Raw genomic sequence first — 13,477 nt, 5'->3', positions numbered from 1 at the left:
ATCACAGTTCACACACATAAGGTGAGGCAAGATTCGCTACAGAGCTGGTGGAGGCTGCTGGATGAGACTGGCTGCCGCAGGCTGAGGAAGATGGGAACCTGCCCCAGAAACCTCAGCTTGGGAGGTGTGAAGCTCACTGTGACATGCTGTGGGCCCAGGGAAGCATGACCCAGGGGTTTCCCATCAGCACTGGTCCTGCAACTGATAGTAATATAACTTGAATCTGAGCAAGATCCAAGTCAGTTGGATCAATTGGTCAGTCAGTTTGTCACTTGACAGCAAGAAACACTGAATTCAAGCTGTTGCTGTGCACCTACCAAATCCTTGCCTGACTTAGGCAGCAGTTTCTGGTGCTAGCCTCATTTCTGAACATCCTCTGAATTGACTGGGCAAACAAGCTTGAGAACACATTTTGTTACAGTTAAATCATAGAATCGTACAGGTTGGAAAAGACCGCTAAGATCATTGAGTCCAACCATAAACCATGTATCTATGGCATTTTGAAGTTATGATTCTGGACTTTTCTCTGGCTTGTTTGCTCTGTTTGAGTGATTCCTTTCCTGGCCAGAGAAAGGAATCAGAGCAAATCCCTTTTGCTCACAGAGACCCAGTCATGCAGCAGGAGGGTGGGCAGAGTTTGCAGCTTTGTTTATATCTGCCTGCCTGAAAGCGTCTCCCTGTCACAGCCATTGTCTTGTACAGAAGGGCTTTAGACACGTGATCGGTAGGTCAGTTAATGTCAGAATGGTTCAGAAAAGCTAACATATATCTGCCCTATTTTGTCTGTGGCCTGTTTTCCTTCCAACCTTGTTGGCTCAAAGATTTACTTCAACCTTGTAAGCCTTAAGTTCAATTTATGGAAGGCAGCTATGCTTTCTGTGGTCTAACTCAGACTCCACGAATGGTACTGGTGAAATTCCAGCTATGTGAATCTGAAGAAACCCTGAATCCTGTATGTCTCTGTCTATTCAAAGCAGTGGAATTTCTGATCAAGGAAGTTTTGTGCTTCCTTCACTGCATTATTTTCGTGTTATGTTTTGTTTTGATGTACCAATATATGTAAAATCTTAGATCTAGTTTTCACAGACTAGGAAAGAAGCCCTATTGACACCTTCATCTTCTCCCTTGTAAGCCAATTGTGCAGTCTCAAGACTGTATTTCCTAATTCTTGTTATCAGTCTTTTGACAGTAATACCTTGCTTTCAATAATGTATGTCTTTAAAGGCAATTGCCTTGCACCCTACTACACAGGTAAACACTTTTTCCTCAGCTTTCTGTGCTACATTTATTTCTGTGCTTCTGGTTTCACATATGCCAGCATAAGTCAAAGGGTGAATCCACTGGCCTGGGCAGCACCAGTGTCAAAGGAAGAGCAGAAGGGGCGGACTTTTGCTTTTCTTACTTTTAACAATTTGATAATGTGCAGCTGTGGTCTAAGAAGGAGGAGAGAGTTAACTTCAGGGCAAATTGAAGTCAGAAATGTATGGATGCATTGCTTTCCAGCACATCTTCTGTAATAAGTGCTTTATTTCAGCATGAAGTGTGTCTTTGGCCATAGGTAAGCTCCTTTGTTAAGATAGGGTGCCCTCTGTTCACATACGTGGGTTAATGACGTCTATATCTGCTGAAATGGAAAACCTGGCGTGTTCGTAAATTTGAGGACTGGCTGCCCCTCAGGTATTGGTTTCATGTATACAGGGCTTGCAACAATATCGTGTTTGTTGAACAGTTCATGTTTGAGAAGACTTTTAACGTGAAATCATAGCTACAAGTAGTACTATTCATTTTGTTAAGAAAACCAAGCACAGAAAGCCTAAATAATTTGCTGTAAATAGCACTGGCACATAGGATGCCCACATTGTGCCATCTGTTCTGTAACCACCAAGGACTTGTTACAAGGCCCAAGGTTTGGCTTTTACATGAAGGCAAAGTGAGCTTAGACCCTCACAGATCCTCACAGGTCTTATGGTCTTGCTAAGGCCAACAGAATGGGAAGGGCAGAACAGGAGGAGCCTGCTTTTGATATGTGTGCCTGCTTGCTTTTCCTTGTCTGCGCAGTAATTAATTGCACTTTGTCCTCCTGCAATCCTTGCTGTGACCAGGCAGGCAGGGAGGGAGTACGCATGGTGAGGTTGAGCTAACTTGTTTCATATATCAAGGGTCTTTGTGTTCCCTGTTTCAATATGTGTGTCTCTTTCTTTTCCGTCCTGCAGAACAGAGGCCTGGTGATCAGCACTTTTTCCTCAGTTCTCTGTCATTCTATCTTGTACCAGATTCTTAAGACAACTGTTGTCTTCCCTTCCTATTCTGGTTTTCATTTCGTATGGTACTTGGACTGACCAGTTTCTTCTTTTTTTCTTTATATCTGCCTGGAAGATGAAACCAAGAGAAAAATGGAAATATGTTTTATGCTAGGAGACACTAAAAGCTGCCACGACCGCAGCCTTTGATGGCCTTAATGCTGCTGGGATGTTTGCTATTGTGCAGCAGTAGCTAAACTATGTGGTCTGCCTTAGTCCCCCACTTAGCTGGCTGCTGCAAGCACAGATTTTAGATGCTCAGGGGTTACCAGCTTTGATGCCTACACCTCTCAGGTTGTGCTCCTCCACCCAGAGATAGGATGTCATTTAGTGGATGCTGGGAGGGAATCTGCTATCCCCTCAGAGATGCTGTTTCCACCAAGGACATGCTCTCTGTGCTTTCTCACCAAACCGTGGCCTGTGCTGCTCAGAGTCCTTTCAGGGTGTTATTTCTGTCTCTTTCCTTGACTTCATGGGGCTACTGAGAATTAAAAAGTGTCTTTCCCCTCCTGTGACCAAAATTAGTGGTGCCCAGAGCTTTCATCTGGGAGATGGGAGACTTGTTATGCAATTACTTTTACAGAAAGAGCAGAGAAAAAAAAGATTGATTCTTGATCTGTTGTTTTAAAAACAATGATGCTGTAAGGAAACAAAATTTGCTTTTATCTCTTTTGTTTCTAAATGGCTGTGCAAGTTTAATCCTGCACGTGTAACTCTGAGGGAGGAGACATATGAGGATCCCCATCAGAGACTCTCTGACCCCATAACCACTGTCGTGAGGTCACCATGCACAGTGCCTGGGCCTTGACTTCTGTGCCCAAGGGTGCAGTAGTGGCAAATCCTCTAGCCTGAAAGCTGGAGGCTGCACCTTGCTCACCTCTTTGCAGACTTAAGACTAGATGCTTTAACATCCTGTGACATCTCCTTGGGGTGCTCAGCTATGAACAGGCTCGAACCTGCCCTTGTCCTCAGCTTCCCTATCTGTGTCCCTAGAAAGTCAATACTTCCTTGCTGTGGGAGAGGGTCAGCAGAGCTGCTAGAAGTGGGTGCTAAGGGCTCCGTGGGAGGAGCATGGTTCAGCAAAGGCCCATGCTGTGGTAAAGACAGGGGGCAGGAGAAGTGAAGGGTGAAGGCATTCTTGTCTAGCATCAGCTGCAGCTCCCAGAACAAGCCCCAGGAGGTACATTTTCAGGTACCACTGGGAACCGATAAGCACACACAGTTCTTGTTCCAAGTGACTTAGCGCTTGATGTGGTTAACTGAAGAGCAGGCACAGAGCCAGGTGGGAAATGAGCTCACTCTGCCTCACAGGGCAGCAAGAAGAGAGGGGAGTTGACCACAGCCTTGTGACTAGCTTCCTCGGTGGCAACTTACTGTGGCTTTACTTGAAAATTGCAGTGTATGACCAGGTGGTGGCCTATGGCACAAGCAAATCGGATTTTTGGAGTCACAGGTGGAAAGGCTGCTGTGGCTGATACTGCTGATCTGGCGCTTCAGGAAAGTTTTGTCCTTGTCCCACTGCACCTCGGGAGACTTTGACCAGGTGGCCATGTGCTGCTTTGGTGACATTGCCCCAGAGTAGGGCTAGCGGACAGTGGGGGGAGTCAGGCACAAGCTGGAAGTGGCGAATCAGATGCAGTGGTCACGTCACAGGCTATGATCTCAGTTCTCAGTTGTGCCACGTGTGTAGGAGACCTGCAGATGCGTAGCCAGAAATGAGTCGCAGGAATTACTCTCACAAGGAAGTGACTGCAGCAGAGCACAGATCTTGTTCAGGTTTGATTTCCTTCTCCCAGTCTGTGTGCACATATGTACATCCCCTCCTTCTCCAAGGAATTAGGGTACTATCATCAATAAAAGTGCTTCAGCAGCAGGCAAGGTGTTAGTTATTAGTTATTATTACTATTATTACAATTAGTTATTACTAGTAGTAACAGTCAAGTAGGAGCAAACATAATTAGACTTACATTCTTTCTTTTTTTCCTTTGGGAAAGGCTACTTAAGGGCTTGTTTTACATAGAGACAACTCAACACCAGCAATCCTACACCTCTTTCTTCAAAATACCCATGTCCTGTTAGCAGAACCACATCCCAGCTTATAAAATTAAATATTCATTAAATATCTATGAAATATTTAGTAATAATAAAATACATAATAATAACAAATAATAGCAATTTTATTATATATAAATAATAACTAATTATAAAAATCTAGATATTCATTCATTTGGGAGGGTTTCACTTTGTTTACTAGGGAATTAGCTTAGAATTCAGTTTCAAAATAGGAACTACACTTTTTTAAGAAGTCTGGCAACTGCAATATTTTTAAGAAAGAGGCATTTTATTAATTTATATAGATGTACAGATATATTTAATATATCATATATACATGTGCTTGTGTGTGTGTGTACATATATACATGCATATATCAAAGAAAAAAATGGGCATTTTGCTTAAAATGTGCCCAGGTGACTGCAGATTAACAGAATCTGAAACTTTCTTTTAAATTTCAGGCCAACCTGCAATCAAATCCCCCCAGGAGGGAACATTGGTCTTGCCTTTCAGCCAGTGTGCAGCTTTGGAGTCAGCTGCTTCACCAGCTGGCTGGCTGTGCTGAGCCCTGCAGAACAGGGACCTGGGGTGGGGAAACAGGCTCTGCTCTGGCTCTTCCCCTTTGTGTTAAATAATCCAGATTTTACTGGGCTGAAAGGGAAAAAGTGACTGTGACTGCTTCGGGCAAGGCAGGCAGGGCCCCGAGTTAGGGGTAAGCTGGCTTTGCTTATTTCCATTGACTATATAATACAAAACAATAGCATATTAACCCATGGATCTGTTTGTGCTAGGCCTGAGCTTGCAGATGCTCTTGGAGAAGCATGACCAGGTTCTTGGACTGCTTTGCTGAGAAGAGCCAGGAGAAAGCCCTAGCAAGTACCTCAGCACACTGAGGGCAAACCTGCTGCTACCACATCCTTAAAAGCATGCACTTGGCCCGTGGGAATGCTTCACTAAAGAAAGCTTAGGTACCTTCAAATTTCGTTTCTTTTTTTTTTTTTTTAAAGGAAGAAATAAGCAAAACCTGCACAAATTCAGAGCTACTAAGCATGGGCACAGCCCCTTGGCAGCCACCCTTTGTGCACCCTGCTGCTGCCCCACCATCCACCCACTCGCAGGCTGGATACCATCCATCAGGTTAGCTCTGATTTAGCCCCAAGTTTCCTCACTACTTCACTCAGCATCTTTCAAGGAAAATACATGTTTAACTGTCATCAGTGCAGAGAAGCTAGCAGATTTGATTTATGTTGTGTAAATATTTGAAACATAAAAGGATTAAAGAATAATTGATAGGCAGCCAGAGAACGTAACCTGATTTTTAAAAAAGTAGGCAATTATGTAATTGATTTTCAATGCAGAAATAATCTGAAGGGACTTAAGAAGATTCAGAAAAGGCTAAAAACCCACAGTTTTCTGTGTTTTGGGAACCGATACAGTTTTGCCATCTAGCAGGTTTCCTTCAGCTCTTTTGCACCACAGGTGCTCTCCTTCCTCCTGAAGTGTAGCCATTTCAGACCTCTCCTTGAAAAGCAGGTTCTTGTAGAAAGGGGCTTCGGATGAAGCAGCCACTTTGAGCAGGACCTCAGAGGTGCTCAGGGCACCTCAGGATGTTGCTGGGGAGGCAAGAAGCTTATCCACACTCCCATCACCTCCTCTGCCCCCTAGGCTCCCTCTAGGCACTACATAAACCCAGTGGGTTGTATTTTTGATCCAGACTGAATTTATGTTGTTCTTAAGCAGATATCAAATCATTTAGTACTAATGAGGAAAAGGATAGCCCCATACAGTACAAAGATTGATTCGTTTCTACAGTTTTATGTTGACCAAATCTAAAATATAAATATGCATTTAGAGAAATAATAATTTTTCAAAGTTTGTCAATACCTTTCAAAATATAGTGAGACCACTATATCCCCAATGTGAAATAGTCTTCAATCTGCAATTTCAGTAAAATCCACTATTTCAGTTATTAGCCTTGCACAAGCTGGTCTGAGATATAATTAAAATGCCTCAGAGCAGCAGCCTGGGCAGAGCCCATTTTATTCCACCCTAAACTGTCCACCTAGGGAACCAACACTGAGGAACAAGTTACTTGGTTACAGCAGCTACAACTGCACCGTTCAATTTCCCCACGCAGACCAAATAGCCTTTGTTGTATCTGACCCTAAATACTTCACCACACATTTTTTGAGTATTTCTGTGTACTAAAAGCCCTCCAAGACCTCCAGACTCCCAAAGCGTGCATCATCAACTAGAAAGGATACTGTTTTAAACTTCCAGCTCCCCACAGCCACCTTCAGCAACAAAGCTGAAATATATTACATGAATGTATTACTCCAGCCTGTTTTCTGCCTTCATAGCTAGCTTCATCACCAGAGCAGTATGTTTTCACACTTCTTTCTGTATAAACACCACCAGCATTGCAGGACAGTGGGGAAAGAGTTAAAGACAGCTAGCTGTGAAAGTTGCTTACAGAAATAAGCAGTCAGAAGACAAATACAGTTCTCAACTATGAACATTTATTAAAAGTTTGATCAAAGTAGTTTTATTCCCAAGTTTTGTTTACAAAAGTCTAACAATGTCCCCAGGTAGTCAAAGATTAATAAAAGAACTGAAATGGGATTACATTAGTGCATAGAAAGCAAATCTGGTCTATAAAAGTTAAAATTAAAAAAAACAGAATGTGTAAAATTTTAGGTTTTAAATACATGAAAGCAATTGCTAGTATGGCAGGCAGCGTTCACAAATGTGTTCTTACTGCACACAATGTGAAGTTGTTGGATTCAATACTGACTGATCTCTAGGCTTAAGGTTTTTTTCCTCCTAGAGGCAGAACCACTCCGTCTGCCCAAAACTACACAGCTGACTCTTACCCCCCTCATCATGGGCCATCTGACCATGAACCACCCTTCCAGCAGCTTTTGCAGTTGCTCTGATTTTTGCACAGCTGACCAGAGGTGAGGGGTGTCTCTTCCAAGAGCAGCACTGCACTGTGCTGTCTCATTCCGCTGCTTGGGATCAACCGAAAGTGCACTATCGCACCTGATTTTGCCCTAAGGATTTGAATCAGTTGCCCATTACAAGATAATTTGCAAACTGCCACGGAGCAGACACCCAGCTGTAGACAGCCCTGTGCAACATGCACAGAGCCCAGGGTGCATATCTACCACTGCAGACAGGGTGTTGCGTATCCAGGCCACAGTGGCCAAACCAAACATCCTGCACCTACAAAGGAATGCGTAAGAAATCTAACGCACAGACCTGCAATGTGAAGGCAGCTTGTGCCAAAGCCGCTTTGCTTTTCAACCCAGTTAGAACTTTGCTCAACCAGTTTGACCAAAGTCTCTTGGAAAAAAGTCAGCGGTTTAACTGAAAAGCATGCAAAGATTTGGCCAGATACTTTAACCTTTATTATGGCAAAAGTACGTTTGCCTCCATATTGAAGTTATGTACTTCCTGTTGCCTTGGGGACACTAAAACCTCCAGAAGCAGCATTCAAGCAGCACAATGAGAGTCCTTTTCTGAATTCCATGGCCCTGCTATGCTATGAAGCCCTCTAGCCCTTGCTTCCACTGTATTTGGCACATCTGTACCTTCAAACATGGTGTGTAATGCTCCAAGGCTTTGCTGTAGTTAAGACACAGAAGGCGAGCAGAAAAGGAGAAAACATCTAACCAGAGCAAAGAGAAAATGAAAGTAAGTAACAGCAGAGTTCAGGTCTATCCAAGCAGTACAGATACAGATTCCTGCAGAGCAAGCACACAGCCAGAGAAGGAAAGGAAAACAACTGAGAGAATACAGCCATTACAGGGAGAACAGACATACTGCTGTCATGGAACAATAATCCCTCAAAGACAGTGAATTCTTTTTGACCTTATGTGGGGAAATCATGTGAAAGGTTAGTAAAACAGCTGTGTCATTATGCAAAGTCAGGTCTGATTATCCATTAACTGCTTGTCTCTGTTAACCAACGCAAAGCAAGACTTCTATGCTGGAATCCCCAATTATTACAGCTCGTATGTTTCATAGCCCAAAACGTTTCACTTGGGATTATTTATCTAGTGATTAATAGTAATCTTTTGGACTAGGTACCAAAGTCCACTTTAACTGTTTGACCCAAATCTTCAACCCATTGTTGAAGATAACAGATACACTGTCCCACTGTGTTTGGTGCAGGCTACAATGGTGGATCACTCAGATTGCATCAAAGTTGGCTACTGAATGTTTTACTATATATTAGAAAACATTTATGTAAAAGTGTTTTATCTTGAAAGAGCTACACAACAGTTATATCAGTTCCCCAGAAAAGTTTCTGCTTGCAATTACAAAAATCCATGTACAAAACTTATGGGCCTAACACTGGATTCGTTGTTTGTGCATTTTTAACCTCAAATGTGTTTTTGTTCACACTATTTCTTCTTCCCAATATGAAGAAGTCTCGGTTTACTCAATGCATCACAGAATGCACCATAATACTGTAGGCTGTTGCCTGGTATTTGTGCTATCCAATCTAAAAATGAGTCACAAAGCAAGCACCAGAAAAGTAATTTTTTAAGGCTTAGATCAGTTAAAAATAATAAACCTAGAGCTGAATTTTGCTCTGCTCTGCTCTTCAGAAACTGATAATTTGAGTATTTGCTTTGCAACTCCTGGGCCTACTAAGGTAACAACAATCCTTTCTGATCCCACCAGATCTAGAAATAGGTTTTGCCATAAACTTAATATTAACCCAAAGAACACAGAGACGTAGCATTGAACTTCTGTTTTAATGGTCTCAAATTCTGTGACAGATTTTTGGTCTCAAGTTTCCATTTTAAAAAATTTATCGATTTTAAAGACTAATAACTTAAACTGCCACGAAACAAATGGTCCACAAACATTCCTTTCCTTCTGAAGCTTTTACGATGCATTGTAATCATTAACCAGTCTTTCACTATTAAACTTAAATGGCCAATTGAGACAAACAGTTCTGAGACCGTTCTTCCACCACTGATTAAGACTGAGGTGGCAGCTGCAGTACAGAATTTTCATTTAGCCTTCTGGGCCTTCTGGGCAGACTTTGTGACCTTGCCAGCTCCTCCAGCCTTCTTGTCAACTGCCTTGATGACACCAACAGCGACCGTCTGCCTCATGTCACGTACGGCAAAACGACCTGAAAACAAAAAGACGTTTTATGACTATTGTCTAGAGCTACAGAACTCACAGTGGAAATTCCGCAGCAGCAACACGCAGCTTGAGATAAGTGGGCAAATGCTGCTCTGGGACCAGAATAGGACAGTGACATCACCCTCTGCAAAGTATCCCTGTACCACTGTACTTTTGGTTCCACTTCCAAAGTTTCAAGTCAAAGCTTTTAACAGCGTTTCACAGAACACAGTGCATCCCTACACTTGAAATCAAGGAGTGTCTTTCTAGAAATCAGTATTAACACACTTTAGGAAATGCCTTACCAAGAGGAGGATAATCAGAGAAGCTCTCAACACACATGGGTTTGCCAGGGATCATATCAACGATAGCAGCATCTCCAGATTTCAGGAACTTGGGGCCATCCTCCAGCTTCTTGCCGGAACGACGATCAATCTTCTCTTTGAGCTCAGCAAATTTGCAGGCAATGTGAGCAGTATGGCAATCCAGCACAGGGGCATAGCCAGCACTAATTTGGCCAGGGTGGTTCAGGATAATGACCTAGGAAACCAAGGAGGACAAGATAGCATCAGAACAATTTTGAATATCGATGTGTCTTACAAAGCCAAGGAATTAATAAGATTTGCTTCAAGAAAATGCATCTCAGAACAGAAGCCTATGTCACTTTATACCTTAGTCTATAAGTGAAGAAAAAACAAGACTCTTATTTCAGAATACAAAGCTACATTTTAAACACCCTCAAACAGCTGCAAAAAATACCTGTGCAGTGAAGCCAGCAGCTTCCATTGGAGGATCATTCTTGCTGTCACCAGCAACATTGCCACGGCGAACATCTTTCACAGACACGTTCTTAACATTGAAGCCAACGTTATCACCAGGCAGAGCTTCGCTCAGGGCTTCATGGTGCATCTCAACAGATTTCACTTCAGTTGTTACATTGACAGGGGCAAATGTAACCACCATGCCGGGCTTCAGAACACCAGTTTCCACACGGCCAACTGGTACAGTACCAATGCCTGTGAAAGAGAAGCAACATCAGTAGTTCAGCTTAATGAATATATGTCCTTATGACAAAAAACCACTTGATAAAAATATGCGGTTTTGAATTGAAAAATACAGCTCTTGGGCAAACGCCTAGCATTATAGAGAACACATACCACCAATTTTGTAGACATCCTGAAGAGGCAGACGCAGAGGTTTGTCAGTTGGACGAGTTGGTGGCAGGATACAGTCCAAGGCTTCAAGGAGGGTGGTTCCGCTTGCACTGCCATCCTTTCGGGTAATCTTCCAGCCCTTGAACCAGGGCATCTGTAACAAAAACAAGCCCAGTTATAAGCTGACTGCCAAATTAATGGCACAAGGCTGAAGAAGACTAAGTGGTGTATCTTAGCATTCTCTCATTATCTGACTCTGTTAAAGAGTAAGAATTTTTAAGAAGTCTTAATTTGATTTTGGATCTTGTCACTTCCAAATTTAATTATTAAAAAGCATGTGCATTTTATAATTCCATAATTTATCTCAATAATCCTCATGGATTCATGCCTTAATAGAAACAAATGTCAAACCTACATTAGAGCTAGGCTCCAACATGTTGTCGCCGTTCCAACCAGAAATTGGCACAAAAGCTACAGTGTCTGGGTTGTAGCCAATTTTCTTGATGTAAGTGCTGACTTCTTTGACAATCTCTTCGTATCTCTTCTGGCTGTAAGGTGGCTCAGTGGAATCCATCTTGTTGACACCAACAATCAGCTGTTTTACACCCAGGGTGTAGGCCAGAAGAGCATGCTCACGGGTTTGCCCGTTCTTTGAAATACCAGCCTCAAATTCACCAACACCAGCAGCAACAATCAGGACAGCACAATCAGCCTTTGAAAAGAAAGAAAAAAAACCACAAGACCAAAACTATAGTTACAGTGCTTGTGCATTTGCCAACATATTACAGAACCCCCTTTAACTAAGGAACAACATTCCATAACCTCCCAAATCTTTGGTTTTATTTACATACCTGAGAAGTTCCAGTAATCATGTTCTTAATGAAGTCTCTGTGTCCAGGAGCATCAATGATGGTTACGTAGTATTTGCTTGTTTCGAATTTCCAAAGGGAAATATCAATAGTAATACCACGCTCACGTTCAGCCTTCAGCTTGTCCAAGACCCAGGCATATTTGAAGGAACCTTTGCCCATCTATGGTTAGAAGAAAACCCAGTTTACCTTTTACCCCTCTTTTTTTTTTTATGAAGAAGTTATGTATCTGCATTTACTTCACAAAGATCGCATGCTCGCTAAAGAGCAAAATCTAAGAATAGTAAGTGACTCAATACTGGAGAACACTGCTGCTCATGAAACAAGCAATAAGATCCGCTTGGCACTACTAGTGAGAGATGCCAACTGTTTTCTGTTTATTGAACCTGTTGACACTTCAGCCCCATTGACAGCTTGTTAATTGTGGTAATGCATCTTTGTGACAGAGCTCCTAAGCGTGAGTTCTACTATCAAGTGTCCTTTACCAATTTAAGTTCTCACTAATGCAATCCTTGTGATAATCAACATTTTAAGTGCCACTGTGTTCAACATCTGCCAAATTTTTACTCTGTAATGTTGTTATTAAGATCCATGCTGTTATTACACAGAAAATATAATCGGTGAAACTTCCTGATTTTCAAATTAAACCTTAATAGAGCATCTTCTTTTAATTCTATTCTTTACTACGTATATGCACACACTGAACCAGGCAACTCTATTAGACTTGCAAGTCCAGACGTAATTGTCCAGATATAGCTTTATACAACCTTTCCCTTCCCTTGCTCTACGCTCCACAATCCGAGTTTCTCCAACTAACACAATGGAGGATTGAACACTTACACACTTGTTCAACCTCGGGGACAACTGCAACCCAGCTGCCGCCCTGTGGCCGCACAACACTGAGCCACTTGTTCAGCTACCAGGGCAGCCGCAACCAAACCGCCTCCTCGTGGCCGCCAAACACTTTGCAACTTCGCTTTACAACTAAGGGTCTCTATTTATTCCTGCACCCCGAAATTTTGCTGGGTGCCAGCTCACAGGCCCACCCACCTCAGCCGCTTCCTTCTCGAACTTCTCGATGGTTCTCTTGTCGATGCCCCCACATTTGTAGATGAGGTGACCGGTGGTGGTGGACTTGCCAGAATCGACGTGGCCGATGACGACGATGTTGATGTGGGTCTTCTCCTTTCCCATTTCGGATGTAGTTTAGTTCTTGCTTTGGGCAAAAGAGAATTGACACCTGAAAATTCCGCAGAAAAAAGCTGGTTACAGTTCGGTCCCGAGGGGCAGCGATGGCGGCGCCACATGCAGGGCGGCCCGGCCCGGCCAGAATGGCGGCCCCGCCCCGTCGGGGGAGGGGAGGAGCGAGGCGGGCAGGCCGGGGGCCCCCTCAGAGCGCCCCTTACATCGCCCCCTCCCCGAGCTCGAGTTACCCCGGCGGCGGCGGCCGGACCGCGGGGCGGTGGCGAGCGGGCCCAGCGGGCAGCGCGAAGGGCGGGGCCGCCCCGCTCCTTTGTGTGACTCACCCCGCCCGGGCCGCCGCGTCCTCCATTTTGTGGCGCTGGCGGCGGGCGGGGAAGTCGAGCGGCCATTTTTTCACTCGTGCCCCGTCCCAGCGCCCCCCGACGGCCCTCGCACCAACCCGCGCGGCCCCGGCCCACCACTCGCGGGACACAGCAGGAGATGCCGCGCACCTTCCGCCCCATACCCGCACGGACACGCCGCTCCCGGACCCCAGCCCGAACAAGGGGGATATCCGCGTGGGAATCGTGGAAGACGACGCGCCGCCATCTCGCCGCCCCGCGCCCCTCTGCTCACCCCCCTGTCCCACTCCCCCCATGAACCTCCGACCTCTACTCCCTCCTCCCCTCGGCCCTCACCACGCATGGGGCTCAGCGCTCGCCGGGCCCCCGGGGGGGGATGCGGCGCGGCCCGCCCCGGCCCATCCCAGCGGACG

The 13,477-nt window shown here is 44.4% G+C and overlaps 1 protein-coding gene across 1 annotated transcript; it reads right to left on the bottom strand.

Annotated features, from left to right (window-relative positions):
- Positions 1 to 9,099: 9,099 nt before the first annotated feature.
- EEF1A1 (eukaryotic translation elongation factor 1 alpha 1) lies at positions 9,100 to 12,714 on the bottom strand. Its single transcript, XM_064650132.1, has 7 exons — positions 12,571 to 12,714; positions 11,503 to 11,682; positions 11,067 to 11,363; positions 10,655 to 10,805; positions 10,257 to 10,513; positions 9,803 to 10,037; positions 9,100 to 9,504 (listed from the first exon to the last, which is right to left on the bottom strand). The coding sequence occupies exons 1-7, from the start codon at positions 12,712 to 12,714 to the stop codon at positions 9,380 to 9,382; spliced, it is 1,389 nt and encodes a 462-aa protein (XP_064506202.1). The 3' UTR covers positions 9,100 to 9,379.
- Positions 12,715 to 13,477: the final 763 nt, after the last annotated feature.

This window comes from Pseudopipra pipra, chromosome 3, assembly GCF_036250125.1.
Source record: "Pseudopipra pipra isolate bDixPip1 chromosome 3, bDixPip1.hap1, whole genome shotgun sequence".
NCBI lineage: Eukaryota > Metazoa > Chordata > Aves > Passeriformes > Pipridae > Pseudopipra > Pseudopipra pipra.
This window is presented reverse-complemented; position numbering and strand designations above follow the sequence as displayed.

What these genes read in the sequence shown, in the direction of transcription:
- EEF1A1 (XM_064650132.1), bottom strand. Translation starts at nt 12,714, where the DNA reads ATGGGAAAGGAGAAGACCCACATCAACATCGTCGTCATCGGCCACGTC. An exon ending in TGATTACTGGAACTTCTCAG is followed by an intron (nt 11,364 to 11,502) that starts GTATGTAAATAA and finishes TTCTTTTCAAAG; the next exon opens with GCTGATTGTGCTGTCCTGAT. An exon ending in CTCTGATTATCCTCCTCTTG is followed by an intron (nt 9,505 to 9,802) that starts GTAAGGCATTTC and finishes TTTTGTTTTCAG; the next exon opens with GTCGTTTTGCCGTACGTGAC.